Here is a 24,359-nt window from a genome sequence, read left to right on the forward strand (position 1 = left end):
GTATCTTGTCTGTCCACACCTGTGTCCACACCTGTGTTCTACTGACTTTTTGGGACCCGTGGGTTCTTTGTTGTGTGTTCAACAAAATTAGGAGCGCCATACAAGAGTATTTCCATGCTACTACAGATATAGTGTCCTCAAATCTAATACTGTGGGAGTTGCTCAAGTCTATTATACGGGGGAAATGCATAGAATTAACATATGGTGTTAGGGAATCGTTACCAGGTATGATAGAAAAACATGAGGAATGTATAAGATTCTTAGATAGGCAAACTGCATTGGGATGCTGAACTCAAAACAACTAGAGGAAGCCAGGGAACAATTAGGTAAACACTATTACCAAATATATAGTGAACCCAGTCACAGTCAGGAGGACAAGCCAGGAAGATTGCCATGGTTGGTCAACAGGGAGAAAGGTAACAGGGTGATCGTAGCAATACGCAACAGTACAGGTCAAGTGGTCACAGATCAGGAGTACATCATCCATAGATTGAATATGCTACTTACCAGTATGCATCTGTTCTTGGCATGTAGGGCTGCTGACATTCATATCTGTGCATAGATCGCCGCCTAGTGTTGGGTCCGGATGTTTGCACGTTGTTGTCCTGGAAGAGTCCTCGAAGTATCCTGAGATAGGTGACTCCTCCCCTGGACCACAGTGCGCATGGGCATCCTCTCCATCCCCAGATTGTTTTTCGCCATTGTGGCAGTGATGGAGTAGATACAGGAAGTGATGACCATGCTATACAGTAATTCTGAGGGCTGCAGCTGCTACAGGCGCCGGGGAGGAGGGTGGGCGATATGAATGTCAGCAGCCCTACATGCCAAGAACAGATGCATACTGGTAAGTAGCATATTCAGTTCGAGGCATGTGGGCTGCTGAATTCATATCTGTGCATAGAATACATAGCAGTACCTCCTATTAGCGGCGGCTACCAGTGCCAGCTGCAGCAGTCTGAAAAAGAGTTTTGAGAACAGCCTGTCCTACAGCTGCCTGCTGTTTTGAGTGTACATCTGCACAGTAGTGTTTGGTAAATGTATGTATAGTGGACCATGTGGCTGCTCTACATATTTCTTGTAAAGGAATGTTTCCCAGGAAAGCCATGGACGCCCCCAACTTTCGTGTTGAGTGGGCTCGGGGGGGAATCGTTAATGTGCGTTTAGCCTTTTGATAGCAAATTTGAATACATTTAACGATCCATCTAGCTAGTCCTGCTTTGGAAATGGCGTTGCCCTTGTGTTGTGGAGAAAAGGCAACGAACAGTTGTTTTGTTTTCCTAAAATCCTTTGTTCTGTCTATATAGTACATGAGGGCCCTCTTTACATCTAGTGTATGGAGCATTCTCTCAGCGACATTTTGTGGATTTTGAAAGAAAACAGGCAGTTCAATAGTTTGATTCATGTGGAACTGCGATATTACTTTAGGCATGAATTTGGGGTTGGTACGTAGTACGACCCTGTTTGCGTGAACCTGAATGAATGGCTCTTGAATGGTTAGTGCCTGGAGTTCACTAACTCTTCTTAACGAATTGATTGCTATCAGGAAAGCTACTTTCCAGGTGAGGAATTGAATCTCACATGAGTGGAGAGGTTCGAAGGGTGGACCCATCAGTCTGGTGAGGACCAAGTTGAGGTTCCACACTGGCGCTGGTGGGTGTCTTCGGGGAATTACTCGTTTAAGTCCCTCCAAGAAGGCTTTGATGGCAGGCACTCTGAATAAAGAGAGGTGCTGCCTGTTTTGGAGATAGGCTGCTATTGCGGTCAAATGGATACGTATTGAGGTGTATGCCAGATTGCATCGGTATAGGTGTAAGAGGTAACAGATTATGTTTTGAATGGATGCGTCTAGCGGGTTAATGTCATTGTTGTTGCAATAAATGACAAACCTCTTCCATTTAACTGCATAGCAAGCCCTGGTAGTGGGTCTCCTGGCCTCCTTGATGATCTCCATACAGTCAGGTGGCAGGTTTAGGTAGCCAAACTCTAAGACTTCAGGAGCCAGATTGCCAGGTTCAGCTGTTGCGGATCTGGGTGCTGAATTTCGCCATGGTTCTGCGTTAAAAGTGCGGGTTTGATCCGCAGCCTTTGATGCGGCACCACGGACAGTTCTAGAAAGGTGGTGTACCATGGCTGGCGCGCCCATGTGGGAGCAACTAGGATGAGTGTCAGTGAGTGCTGTCGCAGTTTGCGTGCCACCAGCGGTATTAATGGCGCTGGGGGAAAAGCGTACGCAAATCTGCCGGACCAGTTCATCCATATCGCATTGCCCTGCGATTGTGGATGTGGGAACCTGCCGGCAAAGCTTTGGCATTTTGCGTTTTCGTTTGTGGCGAATAGGTCTATCTCCGGATGACCCCACTGTTGGAAGTACGGTTGGAGTACTGACGGGTGTAGCTCCCACTCGTGCATCTGGTGGCTGTGTCTGCTGAGCAGATCCGCCATCTGGTTGTCTTTGCCCGGGAGGTGTTCCGCCATGAGGAATATGTTCCTTTGAATAGCCCACTTCCACATGCTCTGAGCCAGATGAGACAACTGTGGAGAGTGTGTTCCTCCCTGCTTTTGTATGTAGTACATGGCAGTCATGTTGTCCGTCCGGATCAACACGACTTTGTTGCACAAGTGTACTTTGAATGCCTTCATTGCCAGGAAGATTGCCATCAGTTCCAGGAAGTTGATGTGCATCTTCCTTTGCTGTGTTGTCCATAGTCCCTGCACTGTGTAATTGAGTACATGAGCTCCCCATCCCTGGAGAGACGCGTCCGCCGTCAGTATTATTTGTGGAACAGGCTCCTGGAACGGTCGGCCCTTGCAAAGGTTTTGTGGATTCCACCAATGCAGAGAGTTGTATGCCCGACCGCTCACCAACACTAGGTCTTTCAATTGCCCGTGAGCCTGATTCCATTGACGTGCCAAGCACTCCTGAAGCGGGCGCATATGTAGTCTCGCGTGCGGGACTATGAAAATGCAGGAGGCCATCATGCCAATCAACTGCATGAACACTCTCGCAGGAAGGGAGTGTAGTGGTTTGAACTTCGAGATCAGCAGTTGCATGCTGTTGATCCTCACCAAATTTGGCTGAGCTGTGGCTGCCAGAGTGTCTATGGTCGCGCCCAGGTACTGTTGTACGTGTGCGGGTTGGAGATGTGATTTTGGGTAATTTAGTGAGAATCCCAGACTGTGAAGGAGGTGAATGGTGAGGGACATGTGGCTGGCACATTGCTGGGCTGGTGTTGCCGTAACCGCGTCCTCTGCCCTTGGTGCTGGAGCCACGATATCCACCTCTGTTGTTGTTATCGTAGGTGCTCTGTGTGCCCCCTTTGTTGTATGGCTGCTGTGACCCCTGTCCTCTGGCTGCTCCCCTATTCCCGGGGCGACGAAAGTAGCCACTACGAAATGTCTGCGTTTGCAGCGCCCCCATTGACTTTGCAGTGTCAGTGTCCTTTTTTATCTTTTCTAAGGTGGTGTCAACTTCTGGTCCGAATAAGTAGTCTGGGTTGACTGGCTGATTCAGGATGTTGTTTTGAATCTCTGGTTTGAATCCGGAGATTCGTAACCAAGCGTGTCGGCGTAACATGACGCTGGTGTTTATCGCCCTCGCGGCTGTGTCGGCAGCATCTAGTGCGCACTTAATGGATGCGTTTGTAAGAAGTTGTCCCTCTCTGATGAGGAGCTCCGCTGCCTCTTTGTATTCGTCTGGCAGATGTTGGAGTAGTGACTCTAGCGTGTCGTAGTGTGAACGATCGTAGCGAGCCAGGAGGGCCTGTGTATTGGTAATGCGCCAGATGTTTGCTGCTTGAGCTGCAATCCTCTTGCCGGAGGTCTCCAGCACTTTGGACTCCTTGTCTGGGGGAGGAGCATCACCTGTTGTTTGCGAGTGTGCTCGTTTGCGAGCGTTAGCAACCACCATGGAGTCCAGAGGTAACTGACCCCTAATGTACATAGGGTCCCCGGGCGCAGGCTTGTACTTTTTTTCAATCCTGGGGTTCAGCACCCGTGCCCTGGTTGTTTCCTTGAAAATGTCCTTTGCTGGCTTGAGGACACCTTTCAACATGGGCAAAGTCTTGACAGTCCTCTCAGAGGAGGCGAAAGTGTCCACCAGGAAGTCGTCCTCAATTGTGTCAGAGTGGAGTTGCAACACGTTCTATGAGGGCATTGAAGGCAGCAGTGTCCTCTGTGGGAGATGTTTTTGCGCCATAAAGCTGCGTGTCCTGGGTATCTGTTGCGGTACCCTGGTCTGCAGGGTCATCCCAAGCTTGATCTGGGTCCTGCTGCTCCTCAGGATCTATATCCCTAGGGTAGGTGGTATCATCACCTATGTAATCCTCCATTGCGTCCGTGTCGGAGGGCGTCGGAGAAAAGGACTGGGGATCCGGATAGGAGGTATGCAGGCGTTCGTATAGAACCGGTTCCGACTCTGCTGGCAGTTTCTGCTTCAGAGGGATTCTGTAAGAGTCTAAGGCCCGCTCTGGCGTGGCCTTCCGTTTTCGGAGCATGAGTCTGCCGGTGTCGGCGTCGATGAATTGGGACGGTGAAGGCTCAGTAGGAGAGTGTCCAGTAGATGGGGACCTCGTTCGGCGGACACATGTCCGGATCTCGAACATCTTCGGTGCCGTGGACGGCGGCAAACCAAAAGTGATGTTGGCTGGTGCCGGAGGTGCCTTTGGAGCCTTTTTTGGGTCGGGGCCCGACGAGACTGGAGGGCTGCCCGTTCTTTGATGCGTTGCAATGACGCTGCAACTTGTCGCACCGAGAACGCGGAAGGTTGTTTGGCGCCGAGTGGTTCCGTAGAGGTAGGCGTTGACTGCTTCGGAGCCACAGGCTCATGGAGTCGAGGAGAGGTAGGAGCGGTCGACGGAGTCGATGACCTGACCCGTGTCGCTGCCTTCGAAGTGGACTCCGATGGAGCGGCCATTTTAACTTTGGTAGTCGGGGCCGACTGCTTCGGTGCCGGGGGCCGAGGCGCTTTTGTGGGACCGACGGCCCTCTTTTTCGGGTCGGCACCGACATCCGCTGCAGCGAGTTCGGCGCCGAAATCCCGTTTAGGGCGTTCGGAGCCGATGGACTGTGCTGGCGTCGAAGGAGTGGAGGTCTTCGAGGGCTTCGAGCCGACCACTGCCAGTTTCACTTTCAGTTTCTGAGGAACTGGTGCGACGATTGGTTTCGGTTTCGTTGAAGGGAAACCAGTCTTTTTCGGTATTAATGGCTCTTGCTGGATGTTCGAGGCCGGGCCCGAAGGCGGTGCCGAAGAACTTATGGATTGATCTCGGGTAAGGCCCGGAGGCGATCCCTCGACCGGAGCCGTAGAATGACGCACTTTGATAGCCTCCGTTTCGACGGGTAGGCCCTGTTCTTCACCAGAGCTATCTCCTTCGGCCCCAAAGGCCTCACCGTAGTCTCCTACCTCGTCGTCGGCTTCTTCCCTGTGAAAAAGCTGTTCATCTGCGTCTTCCGTTTGGGAATCGTGTTAGGAAGCGGGGCTGGAGTATATTTCTTCCACGCTTTCAACATCTTCGTCCTCGGTGCTGAAGATGTTGGCCGGGGCCGGTGCCGATTGCTGCGCTTCTAATCTCGCTGCCCGTCGATTCCGGAGAGTCTTCTTGGATCGGAATCGGGCACAGGCCATACATGTCGATTCGTCATGATCCGGCGAGAGGCATTTGTTGCACACCGGGTGGACGTCGATGTGTGGATATTTGGCGTGGCATAAAGGACACCGCTTGAATGGGGTCCTCGATTCCATCGTCGATGTAATGTCGATGGTCGGATGAAACGGATCCGAAAACCGGAAGAAGTTTCCAAACTAATTAAGAAAGCTGTCGACACCGAGCGGGAACAGTACCGACGAAAGCTAAAGGCCTTTTGGCCTTAAACGAAATTTTTCCTAACTTGAGCTAAGATAAGCACATCCGAACCCAATGGAGGAAAAAAACAATCTGGGGATGGAGAGGATGCCCATGCGCACTGTGGTCCAGGGGAGGAGTCACCTATCTCAGGATACTTCGAGGACTCTTCCAGGACAACAACGTGCAAACATCCGGACCCAACACTAGGCGGTGATCTATGCACAGATATGAATTCAGCAGCCCACATGCCTCGAACATGAGGAACTCACTTGATCATTATATGACGAACAACCAAGGGGACGACCATGTAGACATAGGGCAATTATTGGAAGAAGCTAGTTTGCCTCAATTGGCACCTGAAATCAGAGAGACACTAGACGCTCCAAGTGCTGCGGAGCATATTAAATGGTCGATTAAAGATATGGGCACTGGGAAGACACCGGGAGGAGGCGGGTTTCCAGCAGAATTTTACTAGAAGTATGTGGAACTCCTAACTGGCAAGCTGCTGAACATATATAATGAAGCTGCAACAAACAGGATGTTTTCTACTATGCTACGGTAAGCACAAACAGTAGTCCTCATGAAAGCTGGGAAAGACCCTCTGGAGTGTGAGTCCTAGAGACAACTTTCAATGATTAATTTAGATACATAATATTGGGGGAAATCAGAACGAGGGGACTGGAGAAGCCAGCAGAGATTCTGACATACCATGACCAGGTGTAACGCCCTGAACGTCTCAGGATCGTTTAACAGACACGATAATGAGGACGCAACCACTTGTGAAGGGTAAGTTATTTTAATGAAGGCACAAATAACACAAAGAATAAACAAAGTTATAGTCACTGGAATCCTCCAGGCTATGTACGTTACCAGCCCACCGCACGGATGGTCCTAACCGTCCTCTGCATATACGCCGGTCCCGGCGTATGCCAACAGAGGGCAGAAATGAAATGGCCGACAATGCCAATCGGTAGGCTGTGAGGGGCACGACGAGTGTTGGGGAGAATCGAGGAGTCAGGGAAACACCCAGCCGGGGTCTCTACCTGAAGGGAGCAGCCGCTCAACCTCTTCCTCAGACTGCACCGGGACGCGGAGTCACCTCCTGGTGATGCGTCACCGATACCCCAATCAAAAAGTAAGAAGACTGAACCGAGAGCAGCCGCTCGATCGATCCTGTGGACTTCCGAGTCTGTAACGCGGCAAACACCTCCTGGTGTGCGTGACAGCTGGCAGTCCCTGTATCTCTGGTCGGGCTGGGAGTTACGACTCCAACCAGCAAAAGCGCCACTGCGCTTTGACTCAGCCGAGTCAAAAAGCGAAGCTCAATGGTTGACCGGTAGAGCTTCCGGGTCCTTCACAGGTGACGATGGGGCAAGACACGGCCCAGGGAGTAACGACTCGACCTACCTCCTTTCTTGCCTTACTGGAGCACCACTCCGGAACACTGCTCTTCACGAAGCAGGTACGTCGGTGTAAACACAATATCCGACAGCGTTGTACCTCCCGGTTCCTCCCTTTATAGGGCGTGTTTTCCTTGAGTTATGTAACAGCTCTCCTGTTTACATAAGGGCGTGTTTCCTTGAGTTATGTAACAGCTCTCCTGTTTACATAAGGGCGTGTTTCCTTGAGTTATGTAACAGCTCTCCTGTTTACATAAGGGCGTGTTTTCCTTGAGTTATGTAACAGCTCTCCTGTTTACATAAGGGCGTGTTTTCCTTGAGTTCTGTAACAGCTCTCCTGTTTTCATAACCTCTCAACCGCTAAGCATCCTGGGAGATGTAGTCCGTTGTCGCTGGTTACCGTTTTCCTCCCCACGCATGACAGGAATTCTCGACAGTACATCCTCCCTCTCAGCGGCTCCCCACGGGTCCAGCGCTGGCAGGAAAACGCCGATGGAACAAGGAGACCAGGCGCGGAGCATGAACCCCTTCAGCCGGTTCCCATGATTGCTCCTCCGGGCCATATCCTTTCCACGCAACCAGGTACCACAGCTTCCCCCTGCGCCATTTGGACGCCCGTATGCCCGACACTTCATACTCCACCTCCGACTCCACGCATATCGGCCTAGGTGTCCCAGACGGCTTGGAGGGTGCTGGTTTGAGCAATGATACATGAAAGACAGGGTGTATCCGTAATGACTGGGGCAAGCACACCTTCACGTTCACGGGACCCATACACTTGGTAATTCGATAGGGGCCCATGTACTTGGGATGGAACACACTGTTCTTTCGAAACCTCATGTTTCTCGTGGATATCCAGACGTAGTCTCCAGTGCGGTACAGCGGCCCGGGCCTTCTCTTCCTGTCTGCCGCAGCCTTGTATCTTCTCTTGGCCTCTATTAGGACAGCCCTTGAGCGCATCAACGTGTCTTTTATGTGTGCCACCCTGTCCGCTGTGGCGGGAATCCTGTCCTCTCTGAACGGATGTAGAAATGGCAAGAACCTGGGATGATGGCCATAGTTGCTATAGAACGGAGATGACTGTGTGGAGCTGTGAGTGGCGTTGTTATAGGCTATCTCTGCAACCCATAGCAAGTCGACCCATTCGTCCCTGCCCTGGTCCACAAAACATCGCAGATACTGTTTGAGCGTTTGGTTCAGGCGCTCGGTTTGGCCGTCCGTTTGAGGGTGGTAGCTGGTGGACAGGGCGGTCTTAACATGCAGCGCTGTGCACCACGTCTTCCAGAATTGCGCAGTAAACTGCGACCCCCGGTCCGACACGATCACCCCAGGTAATCCATGCAGTCGTACCACATTCTTTAGGAGTAGTGACGCCAATTCCCCGGCCGTAGGGACTCTCTTGCAGGGGATGAAGTGCCCAATTTTCGTCAAGTAATCCACCACCACCAGTATTGCCGTCATCCCCTGGTCCACCGGGAGGCCCACTACGAAGTCCAGTGATATGTTATCCCATGGTCTATCCGGGGTCGGAAGTGGATGTAAGAGCCCTTGGGTTCGGCCATGGTCGGCCTTCATGGTGGCACACGTAGGACACTCCTGTCCCCACCTCCTGACATCCACTCTCATGGTTGGCCACCAGAAATGCCGTCCCATGCTAGCCACCGTTTTTTCAAAGCCCAAATGACCTGCGCATGGAGAGTCAGGGCACCAGATGAATGCTTGTTTCCTTAGCCTAGGCGTGGGTATCAATAGGCACCTGCCCTTCAGGGGTATCCCGTCCTTCAGCTGCCATTCTCTGTGACTGAGGAGCCACCTCCGCCATGCGAATGACCTGATCCCTCTCTTTATTCCCCTCAGGAACGTATCCGGTTGGATAACCCCCAATACCATCCTCGGGGAAATGATGGAATGCTCGGTCGCAGGCAATGGTTCCTTAACCGTAGATTGACGGGACAGGGCGTCCGCCTTCCGGTTTTCCGTCCCCGGCCGATAAGTGATGCGGAAGTTGAACCCCGCAAAGAAGATCATCCACCGCAGCTGCCTGGGAGAAAGGTGTCGTGTGGCCGTCATGAACTGAAGATTCCGATGATCCGTGTACACCGATACCACATGTCTTGCCCTCATCAACCAATGCCTCCATTCGGTGAAGGCGTCCTTGATTGCGAGAAGCTCCTTCTCCGCAATATGGTAGTTGGGTTCGGCGTCGTTGAGTTTGCGGGACATGTACGCAACGGGATGAAGCACCCCTGTGTCGTGGTTGCGTTGGGACAAGATAGCCCCCAGCGCCACATCCGATGCGTCCGCTTCCACCACGTAGGGGAGATCCGGATCGGGGTGAGCCAACACCGGCGCCTTACCAAAGGCGCTTTTCAGGGCCTCAAAGGCTGTGTTCGCTTCAGGGGACCAGACAAACTCTTTGGACTTCCTCAGTAGCTGTGTGATTGGGGCCACCAATCCTGAAAATCCATCTATAAACCGCCTGTAAAAGTTGGCGAAGCCAATGAAACTTTGGACGTCCTTCACGCTTTGGGGCACCGGCCAGTCTTTCACCGCCTTGATCTTTCGTTCTGCCATCTCCTGTCCCTCTGGACTCAGCATTACTCCGAGGAATTCCACGGATGTGACGTGGAAGTCACATTTGCTGAGTTTACAAAACAGCTTGTTTTCCCTCAGCTTTTGGAGCACAGCTTTGACGTGGTGTACGTGCTCCTCCACACTGGACAAATAGATGAGGATGTCGTCGATATATACGACCACGTAGATATCCAACTCCTCTCTGAATACCTCATTCAAAAAGTACTGAAAGGCTGCCGGGGCGTTGCACAGACCGAACGGTATGACGAGGTACTCAAAAAGGCCGAACCTGGTCTTAAAGGCGGTCTTCCACTCGTCTCCGTCCCTCATGCGCACCAGATGGTATGCCCCTTTCAAATCCAACTTGGTGTAGATACGAGCTTTCTTGACCTGTTCCAGAAGTACACTGATGAGAGGCAAGGGGTACCGATTCTTTATGGTGATCGCATTCAATGCCCTAAAGTCCACACAGGCTCTCAGCTCCCCATTAGCTTTCGGGATGAAGAAGAGTGGCGAGGCGGCCGGAGACTTGGACGGGCGGATGAATCCTAGTTTGAGGAGTTTATCCAGGTACCCCCGGAGATGCACGTTTTCAGGCTCCGTCAGGGCATACAGCCTGCCGCTGGGAACGCTGGCCCCTGGCACCAGGTCGATCTGGCAGTCAAACTGTCTATGTGGTGGTAGCACTTCCGCCTTCACCTCATCAAATACATCCTCAAAACTGTGATAAGCCTGGGGGAGAGCCACATCTTTTTCTGCCGCTGTAGCCACCGTCTGACTCCCGCTCTCATCTGCGTCAAGGGATTCCGTTCATGTTCCACAATGCAGGATGCAATACGGTGACGTCATTTCGACGCGATGTGTTGGCCAATCCACAGAGGGGTTGTGTTTTTGTAGCCACGGCAATCCCAATATGACGCCATATTGGGGCGCTCGGATGATGTTAAAATCGATTTGTTCCAAATGGTTCCTCCCATATCTCATCGGAAGGACCCCCGTGTGCTGCCCGATGGGCCCCGTCACCAATCGCCTTCCGTCTACAGCATAGACGTCTTCGGGTACAGCTTTGGGAAGAAGCACTAGCCCTAGCCTGCATGCCTCGTTGTGGTCCATAAATATGCCAGTGGCCCCTGAATCCACCATGGCCACAACGGGTATCCACTGGTCATGCACTCCCACGTGCACCGTGAGAAACAGGTGTCGGTGTCCCTTAGTGACTGAGTTGGAAAGGGAAGGGATGGATGAGTGACTCCGAGATGCCCCTTCTTCGGTCTGGGAGTCCTCTAGTTTTCCGCCGGTATGTCCACCACGGCTGTTACCGACCGGGTGGCCCGATAACGTGACGTCTTCGGTTTGGCAGGGCATTCACGTACGTAGTGGCCTTTTTTGCCACAATATAGGCACAATCCTTGTTTACGGCGTGACTCTTTCTCCGTGGCTGTGAGGCTCGCTCGTATTGCGCCGATGTCCATGGGTTCACCCTTGGATGCGGTGGAAGTTTCAGGACTTCCCACCGTCACATAGGATGGAAGGGATTTTCCTTTTCTCCCATGATCCCCCTTTCTTTCACTTAGCCTATGTTCCAGCCGTAATACCAGGTTGATAAGGCCCTCACATGTCTTAGGTTGCGGGTCAATATGAGCCACGGCGTCCTTGAGCTCATCGCACAGTCCGTGATGGAAGAGCGCCGTCTGTTTAGCAACAGGCCACTTGGTTTCCGCAACCAGCCTTCGGAACGTGTTGAGATACTGCACCAGGTCGTTGGTTCCCTGTCTCAACTCAAGCATTTCACGGTCCGCCGTGTACGAGTCAGCCCTTCTATCGAATACCTTCAGGAATTCCTCGCGAAAAGCACCCCAATCACATAAGATGGGGTCGTCCCTGCTCACCAGAGGTACGGCCCATTGTGCCGCGTTTCCAGCCAAATAGGAAATAAGGAAAGCCACACGAGCCTGACTCGTGGGGAACGCCCTTGGCTTGCACGAGAAATGTAGCGCCACTTGTGTGAGGAATACCTGCACGGTGTTAGGATCCCCACCGTACCTGTCTGGTGTTGCCAAGGGGATGGCTACCGGTATTTCCACTACTACCGCAGGGGTTTGGTTCGTGAGGGAGGTGCTGGGCGTGAGCGGGTCCAATTGGATAGCGTCCAGTCTGGCTTGTACATCGGCTGTCTCTTGCCTAGAGGCAGCCAATTCAACTTGCACGGTCGCTAAAGCAGCCAGCACAGCATCAAGTGTTGCCATGTCTGTTATCGACCGGGAGACAGTTAGTGTTGTTAAGGTCGGATATTTTGTAACGCCCTGAACGTCTCAGGATCGTTTAACAGACACGATAATGAGGACGCAACCACTTGTGAAGGGTAAGTTATTTTAATGAAGGCACAAATAACACAAAGAATAAACAAAGTTATAGTCCCTGGAATCCTCCAGGCTATGTACGTTACCAGCCCACCGCACGGATGGTCCTAACCGTCCTCTGCATATACGCCGGTCCCGGCGTATGCCAACAGAGGGCAGAAATGAAATGGCCGACAATGCCAATCGGTAGGCTGTGAGGGGCACGACGAGTGTTGGGGAGAATCGAGGAGTCAGGGAAACACCCAGCCGGGGTCTCTACCTGAAGGGAGCAGCCGCTCAACCTCTTCATCAGACTGCACCGGGACGCGGAGTCACCTCCTGGTGATGCGTCACCGATACCCCAATCAAAAAGTAAGAAGACTGAACCGAGAGCAGCCGCTCGATCGATCCTGTGGACTTCCGAGTCTGTAACGCGGCAAACACCTCCTGGTGTGCGTGACAGCTGGCAGTCCCTGTATCTCTGGTCGGGCTGGGAGTTACGACTCCAACCAGCAAAAGCGCCACTGCGCTTTGACTCAGCCGAGTCAAAAAGCGAAGCTCAATGGTTGACCGGTAGAGCTTCCGGGTCCTTCACAGGTGACGATGGGGCAAGACACGGCCCAGGGAGTAACGACTCGACCTACCTCCGTTCTTGCCTTACTGGAGCACCACTCCGGAACACTGCTCTTCACGAAGCAGGTACGTCGGTGTAAACACAATATCCGACAGCGTTGTACCTCCCGGTTCCTCCCTTTATAGGGCCTGTTTTCCTTGAGTTATGTAACAGCTCTCCTGTTTACATAAGGGCGTGTTTCCTTGAGTTATGTAACAGCTCTCCTGTTTACATAAGGGCGTGTTTCCTTGAGTTATGTAACAGCTCTCCTGTTTACATAAGGGCGTGTTTTCCTTGAGTTATGTAACAGCTCTCCTGTTTACATAAGGGCGTGTTTTCCTTGAGTTCTGTAACAGCTCTCCTGTTTTCATAACCTCTCAACCGCTAAGCATCCTGGGAGATGTAGTCCGTTGTCGCTGGTTACCGTTTTCCTCCCCACGCATGACAGGAATTCTCGACACCAGGCAGATTTAGCAGGTGAATGAACAACCACAACTAACAGACGTAAGGCATTATTGACCTTGGAACATGTCCCTCAAACCAAAAAAAGTGAGCAACAGCTAGTTTAGATGCTCATAAATCAATTGACAAAGTTAACTGCATTTTCATAAACAGATGCCCTGAAGTTGTGGTCAGGGAGAATGTTTTTGAAGTGGGATTTCCTTCTACACCAGGAGAGCATGGCAAGGATGAGGATGGGCAGCAGACGGTCAAGCAGTTATAGCATTAGAAGGGGGACAAGACAAGGGTGCCCTCTGTCCCCGTTGATCTTCGCATAGACTATTGAATCTTTGGCGCAATTGGTGCGGCACAGACATTTGGGGGACGGAATATATTTGAAGGTCAGATTCAGCATAACTACACTCTATGTTCATGGCACCCTATTAACGATGTGTGATCCACTGGAGACATAGCCCCACATAGAACATACAGAGGTAGGAAAAATGTCTGGTTTTAAATTAAACAGGAACAAATATATCAACAATCAAATTAATAGAGCTGAGGAAGAAGGTGTGTATACTATACCATTAAAGCTACTCATTGCTCCTTTCAGATGCCGGGGAATTATGCTTAGCAAGGACCAGGGAGAAATATTTTAGCACAATGTGGAAGCAATGCTGTGCACGCTTGAGGTCAACATAAATTCATGGTTATGATTCCCATTGATGGGGACGATATCCTTGAATAAAACGACAGTCATCCCCAGGGTGCTGTATGTATTGGCACATGTGCCTATGTCAATCACAGAGTGGTATTTTTGTAAACGGGATGACCTATTGAGGCTACTTTACTAGTGGCATTGCAAAGCCATGATAGCCCTAGACATACATAATTTGTCATGAAAGACTAGGGGGATGGTGGTACCGAATTTTAGGAAATACTATCAAGCAGCGCAACTGTAACATGTAGCTCCCTGGCTATACGAGAGGGCCCAACACCTAGTATGTGATATGATACACCTTAATAGAGCCAAAAGAACTATTGGCATCCTATTGGTACAGAAGAAAACACTGAAGTGTACACCAATACACCTTCAAACACGAATACGAGTGTAGAACACAGCAACAAAACTGGAAGGCCACAAATGCATATATATGCTGCAGTTAGTACAGTGGAGAACAATGCAGTGCACATGCATACCCAGGTTCATGAGGTAGGCGATGCAGTGGTAAAAGCACAGAAAGGTGGAACACATATATGAAGGGGGAGACTTGTTGAGATTCCCTGTCTTATGCAAATGATGGAGAACACCCACTAAGACCTTCTTGATATATGCAGGTTTGGCAGCTACTGTGCTGATGATATGGCTAGATTCCCACTGGGAAATGACATGCACAGGGTTAACCAGGCGTTGTTGTCTTTGGTGAAGAGAGAGAAGCTTGAATCCACCTTATACAGGGTATTGCTCCCACAGAAGGATAAGAGAATATAAAGTCTTAAAGAACAATGGCATAGAGATATAGGTGAGGAACTGGAAGGGGCACAGTGGCAACCGATTTCTAAAAAATTGCAAAACAGTTATGCATAATGGGCAACTGAAAGGTATTCATTATAAGTGCATACATAGAAGATAGATTACCCTGGTGATGTTACATAGAATGAACCCATCCCAAATGTAAGCCGATAACTGCCATGTATATACACATGGTGGGAATGCACAGCAATAGAGCAATTCAGTAACAATGTCACTGTAAAATGGAGGACATTGACAAATGTGATCGTACAATGTGATATTCAGACATGTTTACTAGGAATGCTGCCTAGAACTGAAAGAACTAAACAGTTTGCCAAGATAATAGAATTAAGGTTGACGGTAGCAAAGAAATGTATTGCAGTAAAATGAAAACAAATTGTAATCCCAAACATGCGACAATGGGAGAAAGAATTGCTGAAATGATTAACTGCGGAATGTGGGTTTAGTAAGAGACTCCAATGCAGAGTGGACCATCAAGGAGGCATGCTATAATGGTGTCTAGCGGTAATTGAACTAGAACATATTAACATCTTAAGGAACATGAAGATACCGTAGTCTGAAATGGTGTATCTACTGAAGGAGACACAAAAACACAGAAGTGTAATCTGTGCACTTATGTAAAGAGAAGTGTGTGGTAGCATGGACAATGTAAGATGTTGATACTTGATATTGCAAAGTCAACCAGCAAGATGAATGCCCACTCATGGGATTGAGGGGGCGAGGAGAGAAAGTTTGACTGTTATGTAACACTTTTGTGAGGCTGTTACCACTAGAAAACAAATAAAGAAATAGAAAAAAGAGCTGGTGAAATATCTGAGCAGGAAACAAGTGAATAATGGCAAATTAATGTGGGCATGGTTGCAAAAACACTGATCCAGGAAAACATTTTCCAATTCTTAGGGGCTACTCAAGAACAGACTTGTTATCACATGGTATTCCTGAGCCTAAATATGCCTGAAACCCAAGATATCACTAATTCGAAGAGCGGGAATGCCATTATGGTATTCCTGCCCAAATTGCAATCTGCATTGCTAATGGAGGCAATGCCACTGAATGCTCTTGTACACTCAGCAGTTCACTTGATAATTTGCACAAAGTTATCTATCACATCAGTCCAATTGTAAGGAATCTTCACTGGTTAGTTTGCCTTCAAAATCTGCTGCTTTACATATGTAGCCTGTTCACTTTGACAACCCCTTACAATCAAGACAAATTTTCCACTGTGTAGTCTTTCAACGTACCAGAAGCAAGCCTCAAATTTACCACTAGAAAGTAATCTCTAAGTCTGAAAAGCACAATGCAGGCAGGTATTTACCAGTTCATATTTATCAACAATGTGTGATAGAATACTAGTCAGCAAGATCAATAATATCAGTTAATCCACTGGCTAACATAACTATAAAGTGCCCGGACTTCAATGTTTGCACTGATAAGAGGACTTGTCTGGGGCAGGTTAATTATTGGGTAGTATCTACAACTGGTGTTGTCTTTTACCACCATTCTGCCAGTGCCTTGTATACCACTGCATTCCAACGGGATAACCTTGATACTACTGGAAACCCAAGGACTAGAAAATGGTTTGAGCATCACAGTGACATTAAGCAGCCAACAGTACCAAAGACGAAGAGAAAAATACTTGTAGGATTTGTATAGCCCTGGAATTGTCTACATGGTGGTGGCTCTGGAAAAGGTGAAACATTCAGAAGTTTTGTCCTCCTCACTGGATGTAGGTGTTTGGCCTCTTGATGTCACTGGATGAACAAAAGGAATTTATGCAGGGTGTGGGGCTCTTGACTTAGAAATTGCCCTTATCGAGGAAAAACCACCAGACCCTGATAGATAAGATCTTGTTCTCCTCTACACTGAATACCTAAACTGAGACTGCCTCTATGTCGAGAGTCCCTGCATCGAAAGTCCTGTCAAGTGCATCAACTTTGTATGCCTCAAATCTGAGCAGGAGCATGGGTGGCTCAAAGAGAGGTCTGAGGGTCCCATGAAAGGTCAGACCTAGCTTCAAGGGCAGACAAAGAGGGTGAGACCTCTCTTATCACTGTGCCCCCACCCACCCCACAAGAAAGAGAGAAAAGCAATCTAACAGTAAATACAATCACAAAGAGGCACGTACTGTAAAAAGATGAAGGAATTCAAAGAAGATGGAAAACGATGGTCAATGAAGCGAACAAAAACATACAGTCAATGAAGATTTTCAGCCAAAAAGGGCCTTACAAATGCATCAGAGTTCTGGGATCCTTCTATGGTGGTCAGAAAACATTACCACACTGAAGCTGCACTGCATGATGGAAATGCTAACAGCCCTTGGAATTCTTTAAAAGTGTAGTGTCATTTAGCATAGTGTGGGCTCAGCCTATTAAAGGGTGCATTTTTCCTCATTTTTGGGAGTCTAAAAAAAAAGGTTTTGTGCAATAGTGTTAGCAGCCAAACGCGTTGTAGTAATAATTTGGCTATGCATTATCTTGGTCTGACCCACATGGACAGAAGCAGGCTGTTTGTCATGTTCAAAAAGACATAAAAAAAGACCTTAAGGTGAGTCACCATTTTGTGCATTATTCGCTGTTACTTCACAGAACTTCATTTAGTCTGCACAGTTTTTCACCCACACAATACACTTGAAACAGGCCACACAGGCATTTTCTCACTAACCAGAATGAATAACAGGAGGGGAGAGAGAGTGGGAGGGAAAGAGGCAGAACTGGGAAAGTTTGCCCAACTAGCCGCTTTTCCAGGCAATAGTTTTAGTTAAATTGAATCTATGATTTTATAGATATTACGTTAGCTGATTGTGCTGTAAACTGTTTATCATTCATGTTTCCAGACAAGGGTTATTAGGAAATCGCCATCTGCGGAAACAGGCTGTGGGCGCAAGTTACAAAGCTTGCTGCCTGGAGAAGATTGCCATCCAGTGGCGGCTGGTGACATTTGAAAGTGGTGAGGTGTAAAATTTTGGTATGGCTTTTATGTAGTGAGGAACGCGGGCAAACTTAATGGACAAACGTGGGGTCCCAGCTGGATCCTCATCCAGATTTAAAAATATTGGCAAATTGTGCATTTTATAGCAAATTAATTTAGTGATAAAGCAAGGCTTTTAAAGCACTGGGAACGTATGGTTTTGAAATATTAAACACATAAAAACTGCCCTTATATCATATTGCATTAATATGTTCAACAGTTACTGTAATGGGCAAAATATTTATAACTTGTTGTTACTCATTTATGTTAAACAACTAACAACCACTGACAAAGTCAATTGTACTGACAGGTTTTAGGTGTAGGTCAGTTGTTGTGTTATATATCTGGATGCAATTACATCTCAGAGAGAAATCAAAATACTGGTCGGGTAGCACACTATGGGAAATCATAGAAATGTATTTTATGTGTTCATCCCACATAAAGACCTGTCTTCACATACTTCTATGTGACTGATTGCAATCAGCAGCTGTGAGCCCTTCCAAAGTTGATGCCACATACAGTGCAAGACACAGGGCAACTACACACTTTAAAAGGCTGAAGTTGTTGTGTTGTGAAATTAACCTTCAGTTTTTCAATTCTGAAGTATAGAGGTCTGTGGAAGGAGTTTTGGCCTTCGCTTAAGTGCGCTTTTTGTAAGATATATACATCCTTTTTCTCTGCACATCTCGTCCATCTTCATCTCTTCAATCACCTCTCTTTCCTCTTCACACCCTCTTTTCACTCTCCCCCCGAATGCACTTCCTTTCATTTCCCTTACGTCACCACTTCCAAACATGCACTGCACTCACATTTAAGCAATTTACTTACTTTTGCCCTGTAAATATTTTGCCTTCTGTGCACCCCCTTTACACACATTTTCACAAAATTGCAATTGGAATACATGACCACTGTTCTGTGTGCTCTGCAGAGAGGCCAACCCACTGGCAGGCACTTTGCTTTGGCTTCAGCGTCAGAGCTCTCAATCAAAGCCCCTCAAACACCTGCACAGCTCAAAGTATGCATGGAAAAAAATACAGAAAGAAACACAACATGATTAAATAGCTAACTCTGAAGGAGGCAAGATTAAGTAAAACTTGAAATAAGAGACAAACTTATCGTTTTTAACACTCATTGTTCGTAAATCAAGCCATGTTTTTGGCATTAATGTTGTTAAGGGCATATCTATCACTGGCGTCCAAGACTGCAGTAATGAGGGCTATAGGGCCATGGGCCAAACTGCTATGATCCCTAATGTCCACCTTTATCTTGTAAATCAAATTTAAAAAACTACACACAATGGTTTTTTTTTCAGAGTATTATTTCATTAAACCGTGAGAAGATAAAACTGTGTCATTAATCCCATGTTATTGTTAAAGTCTGCACTGCATGCTCTTGGTCTGGAGACTAAGCAGCATGACCACACACTTAAAGGGACGTAGTACTTGCAGTGAGGCACACAGCTGATTTAAAGACACTCTACCGGCAGACCGAATTAGAACTGCAATATATTTATATCAAATGAGCCAACATAGCTCCCCTGGAGTGGAGAGACTTTAAGGCGCACAGCATGTACTTCTCTGCAGGATTCTGTGCTCAGGTCCAGTTTTAATGTCATACAGAATATAACTGTCTACTGTGAGAACATTTCTCTTGCTTTATGTTTGACTCGGATATTTGTATCAAGTTCACAAGGGGACAAGAATCCTGGTCTGCTGGTCTATTGGATCCATTTCACGGAAGAACAAATGCAGCAGCTCCACTTCTAATGGGGCCAGCGACATGCAGCCAGGCCCTGGGGAGTCCCAGAGGGGGAGGTTAGGGTGGCTCGGGGTCTCAGAACAATATGCATAACTGAAGATTAGCATTTAAACACTTACATTTACCGATGATAAGACACCAAAACACATGTACATGCATCCACTTCTATGTGTGATGAATGAGAAAGGGTGGGATCCATGCCTGTGAATGATGGACGGCTGTTCTCACGCAGGGACGGAGACTTCAACACCCGAAACACTGACAGTAAAAGCGTTACTGGCCTTCAGTGGATACTGCCATAGAATACAATGGAATAGATTCATTATGAAGGGCTTTAGAACAGAAAGCCCTGCCTCGTGCCTCACAGTTCAGAAAGTTGATTTACTGCCTGGTTTCCGTCTCCTACTTCAGAGTGAGGCGGGTCAGTCATCAATGGGACAGACAGCCCTTACTTAAATACATTGATATGTTTAGAGATACAATCCTATCTCTAAATAAATTGATCTATTTAATATTTGTACAGGAATGAGAAGGAAATAATTTCAGGGGGATAAAGTTCCAGAGCACAAATGGAGAATCCGCCCCTGTTGCCATCAAAATGGCTGAGTCCATGTGCACCCTGAGGGAGGGCTTTGATACGTTATGTGGTGTGAGCGCAGCTTTTAATTCCTAGCCATTCTCGGTGTTCATCCTTCTGACATCCTGGCTTAGGGGCTTTTCTGGCAGGCCTAACATCTGTAACCCTTACGACATTGTGTACCTACATTTCATGCTGTGGTACTATGAAATGCTGAGTGTGCCTTGGCTGAGAGAATAGGGACAGCACACTGTTGAAGCAACGACATCCACTGGAAAAAAAATGAAATATTGCAGTTTGGAGTATCTTTCAACTATTGCTGTCAGTATTACCATTCTGAAGAAGAATTTTTAAGAAATGATCTGGGACCTACACAGCGCTAATACCATGGATGATCCTAAAAGCATAAAACAAGTGTTGCACTGGAGGTAGCCTATCGAGAAGGCTTAATTTGTCACTGTCACCAGTCAATTCAGCTGCTAGGAGGAAGGGTTGACTAGTATTTTTCTTTGCTGTGGGTGGGGTTCTAATAACTAATGTATTTGTATAAGTTAAAAGATTTTGCTGCCACCGCTGCATAACATTAAAATACCATGAGCAGTATTATTTTTTTGGTTACCTATTTGAGTTCTCTCCATTGCTGTTAGTATCTTCCTTAAGCTCCAATGTTTTACCATTCCTTTCACTGTCTGGAAGGACTCTGCTTTCCCTCTCAAAGGCAGACAATTTCTCATCAATGATCGAAGAACCACAGACCGGATCACACTGAATAACCTTTGGTTTAATATAGTGCTGGCTCTCCAAGGTCATAGTCTCGTCTTTCTTTTCTCCCGGACAACTAATTTCTGTAACAAGAAATGCAGAGAACAATTATTTAGAAGATGCAAGCATAAGTGTATTTCCATATTTGGTAGCAAACATGCTTTTGAGTTCAAAGGAGCACTAAACGAGATTCTGCCTCTCACTTGATCATCAAAAAAGGTAAAGAAATCTAAACCACAGAATAGAAAAAACAATAGAAACCACAAGTGCACCACTTCTTCATTCTTTGATTGAGCTGACCACTTCTATTTTATGTGCATTTCACCATAACTAGTGACTGACAAAAGAAGGCAACTTCACAACGTTTCGGTTAGACTAGCAATAATTAGCACAATACTAAAAGTGAACCGCATATCTGATGAATACTCATCTGTCTTGCTAGTAACACCTTTGAAGTGATAAGTTGTTCCTGATATGATCATGAGAAACTATGTCAAATTTAGGCCTTCATCACATTTTAAAGTAAATATTATCCCTCAATATTGCTTGCATAGTAAAAACAATTAGTGCAAGAAATAAACAAGGCACTGCATACAATATACTGTTTTGTACTTTTGTCTTTACAATGTATGCTTACCAACTACATTTCAAAAGCAATCATGGCAAAATAGGTCACATTTGTTATCACATGTAAAAGTAAAATGCAACATTCCCACCTAAGAATGCTATTACTGTTACTCACTGGATTAAGCAAATACCTTTAATAGTTTGTGTTATCAATTGTATTTAAGGTGTTCTGTCGTGCAATCCCGTTTACTCTCTGACTGTGAAAGGACCCGGAGGTGCAAGATAACAGAATACTTTGTTATTAATTGTGGAAATACAAAGTTCAACATGCTTACGTATCTAGACACTTTCCAATTATTTGGTATTTAAGATTTCACCTGAGAGGAAAAATTATTCAAAGGGAGGGAACGCAGTGGGTGTTTATTTAAAATGATTGTCCAAACCGAAACTTCAAGAAGAACATCCAGGTGCATTCTTCGAATGGACTGGAGCAACACTAAATTCCACAACCCCACAATAGTTTTGAGGCAGTGATCAGGATCTTCCCCACAGACCCAAATTTCTGCTGCACACCATCAAACTACATATTCCTCACCTTGTAAATCTTCCCAAACTGTATTGATAAACTGCTGCCACAGCTCATGCATGCTAGCAGGAGGTGCTATTGGCCTCTGTTGCAACTCCATCCTGCCTACGGACATGACAACACGGAGCTGCACATAAGACCCACCCTTGCGCGCAACAGGGAGGTGGGAGGGTAGTGAGGAATCTGCTGAAAGATATAATTTCCACCAGAAACAGAGCTGCTGAAGGTATATTGTTATCCTGATGGATAGTTCCAACAACAGATTCCTCACTTTTATAATAAATACCAGAGCCTTACATCCCAAAGGTGGAAGGTCTGAGAAGTGGACTCAGATTAAATGTCTTTCAATGGCCAAACTAATGGACAAAATGGCTGTGCTGTTGGACCACACTGTGAGGGCAGAAGTGTTTTGTGAATGTGTGCACCAATGCACATGTCACAGCCTGGCAGATGTCAAGAATCAGCACCTCTCTTGCCAGTGCCACCATAGTGGTCTTGGCCCTGGTGGGATGAGCTGTATGCCTTCTGGGAGTTCCTTCTTAGTCAGAAAGTATTAGAATATATTGCAAAGGAGTATCCACCTTAAGAACGTTATTTTTGCACCACCTCGCCCCAAAAATAGCTGATTATCCACACAATGGTTTCTCATACAGTCACTGAAGAAATTCAAAGCTCTCTTCGGAACAAGCTGGTGGAGCCCTTACTGCTCTTTTGAATGGTGTGGCAGAGCAAAGAATGTTGGCTCACTAATCCATTGACCAACATGGAATAGTGATGTCATTTTTGGCAGGAAGACAGCCAGATTGTACAGCACCAATTTGTCTAGGAAGAAAGTGGTGTTTAGAGGTTGTGCAGAGTGCCTGAAGTTTATACATGGGATTGCAGCAGCAGTGACAGTAATAAGAAAGACTGTCTTGAGTATCCGAAGCTGCAGCGAGCAACTGTAACCAGGCTTGAATTGTGTGTACATTAAGAAAATCAGGCTAGATTCAGGTCCTTCTGAGGCATGACAAATGGTCTAGCAGGAGCATTGTGTCAGGCACTTCAGAAAAGAGACTGCCAGAAAGATCTCCTTCTGATCCAACCACCTCCTGAGATGCAGAGCCCACCCTGCACTGCCTGTTATTACGTCCAAAAATGCATCCTAGTATGGCTCTGCAAACTGGGACAAGTACAACCCCTTCACCACTTAACTGTCAGTGGTATGATACAAAGTAGCCACATTCTTCTCAGGGAGTGCATGAAGCTCAGAACTCAACAATTACCCACCAGCACAATAATGGATTGTCCAATGCAGTGTTTGTCTTTTATAAAAAGAAAATACTTTAATACACTCAAAATGAAATACTGCACACTATAAAAAGGTGGTAGGGGCCACTGAAGACACTGCGGCGGCACTGCTACTTCGACAACCCTCACAGCCATGGGACTAGTCCAAATCCTCAGAAGGCTCTTCAATGCAATCTCGGGCACAGCTACACTCCTGTCCTCGATGCACGAGGCAACCATCGTCGTCATCCGTATGCCAGGAAAGGATAGCCGACAGTGCACAAACTATTGACCCATCTCTCTACTGAATGTAGATGCGTAATTGTTCACTGGTATCCTAGCGGCCCGTCTCAATCCCTTCATGCAGGGTTTAGTAGCCCTGGATAAAGCGGGCTTTATCCCTCAGAGGCAGCGCTCTGATAATACGAAATGACTCATCCACATTATAGGCAAGGCCAACCTTGTCACGCAGGAAACAATGCTACTATGGGTCGATGCCAAGAAAGCATTCAACCGTGTACATTGGCCCTATTTGGAAGCGACACTGGCCCACTTTGGCATGGGGAGTGGTTTTGCTCCAGGGTCTTAAGCAACTACGGGATGCTGAAAGCCCGGGTGCAAGTCAATGGGCGAAGCTCTCCATGCTTCCGGATAGGGAGAGGCATGTGGCAGGGTTCCCCCTTGTCGCTCCTCTTATTCGCGCTTTATATGGAGCCATTTGCACAGAGAGTGAGGGACCATCCTCAAATCAAGAGGGTTCTCTTTGTAGGGGAGGAGCACTATCTACGTTTATATGCAGACAATGTCATGGTAATGTTAGATGACCCTTGGGAGAGACTGCCACACTTCCTGAGGGAGATGAAGGAGTTTGGAGAGGCCTCGGGTTTTTGTATGAACCTCCATAAGTCACAGGCCCTCAACTCATCAGTCTCGCACACTACGCTTGCCTCCTTAATTCAGGCTTTCCTGCTCCAATAGCCAACAGAATCTATCGCTTACCTGGGGGTACAGCTAGCCTCGACACCAGAGAAAATAAGAGCTCTCAATTATCAGAATTTGCGGAAACGGGTGCGGACCGACCTGGCCCGCTGACGACTCTACCCATTATCTATGCTGGGCTGCATTGCGG

At 47.5% G+C, this 24,359-nt stretch overlaps 1 protein-coding gene across 4 annotated transcripts in view; it reads right to left on the reverse strand.

Annotated features, from left to right (window-relative positions):
* Positions 1-24,359, reverse strand: part of BDP1 (BDP1 general transcription factor IIIB subunit) — a 1,439,438-nt gene that overhangs the window by 358,500 nt on the left and 1,056,579 nt on the right. For all 4 annotated transcript variants that reach the window (XM_085632357.1, XM_085632359.1, XM_085632358.1 and 1 more), the window contains one exon: positions 20,666-20,891. In XM_085632357.1, coding sequence (XP_085488483.1) covers positions 20,666-20,891 — 226 coding nt within the window. The remainder of the gene's footprint in view (positions 1-20,665; positions 20,892-24,359) is intronic.

The sequence above is a fragment of the Triturus cristatus genome, chromosome 2_1 (assembly GCF_964204655.1).
Source record: "Triturus cristatus chromosome 2_1, aTriCri1.1, whole genome shotgun sequence".
Classification (NCBI taxonomy): domain Eukaryota; kingdom Metazoa; phylum Chordata; class Amphibia; order Caudata; family Salamandridae; genus Triturus; species Triturus cristatus.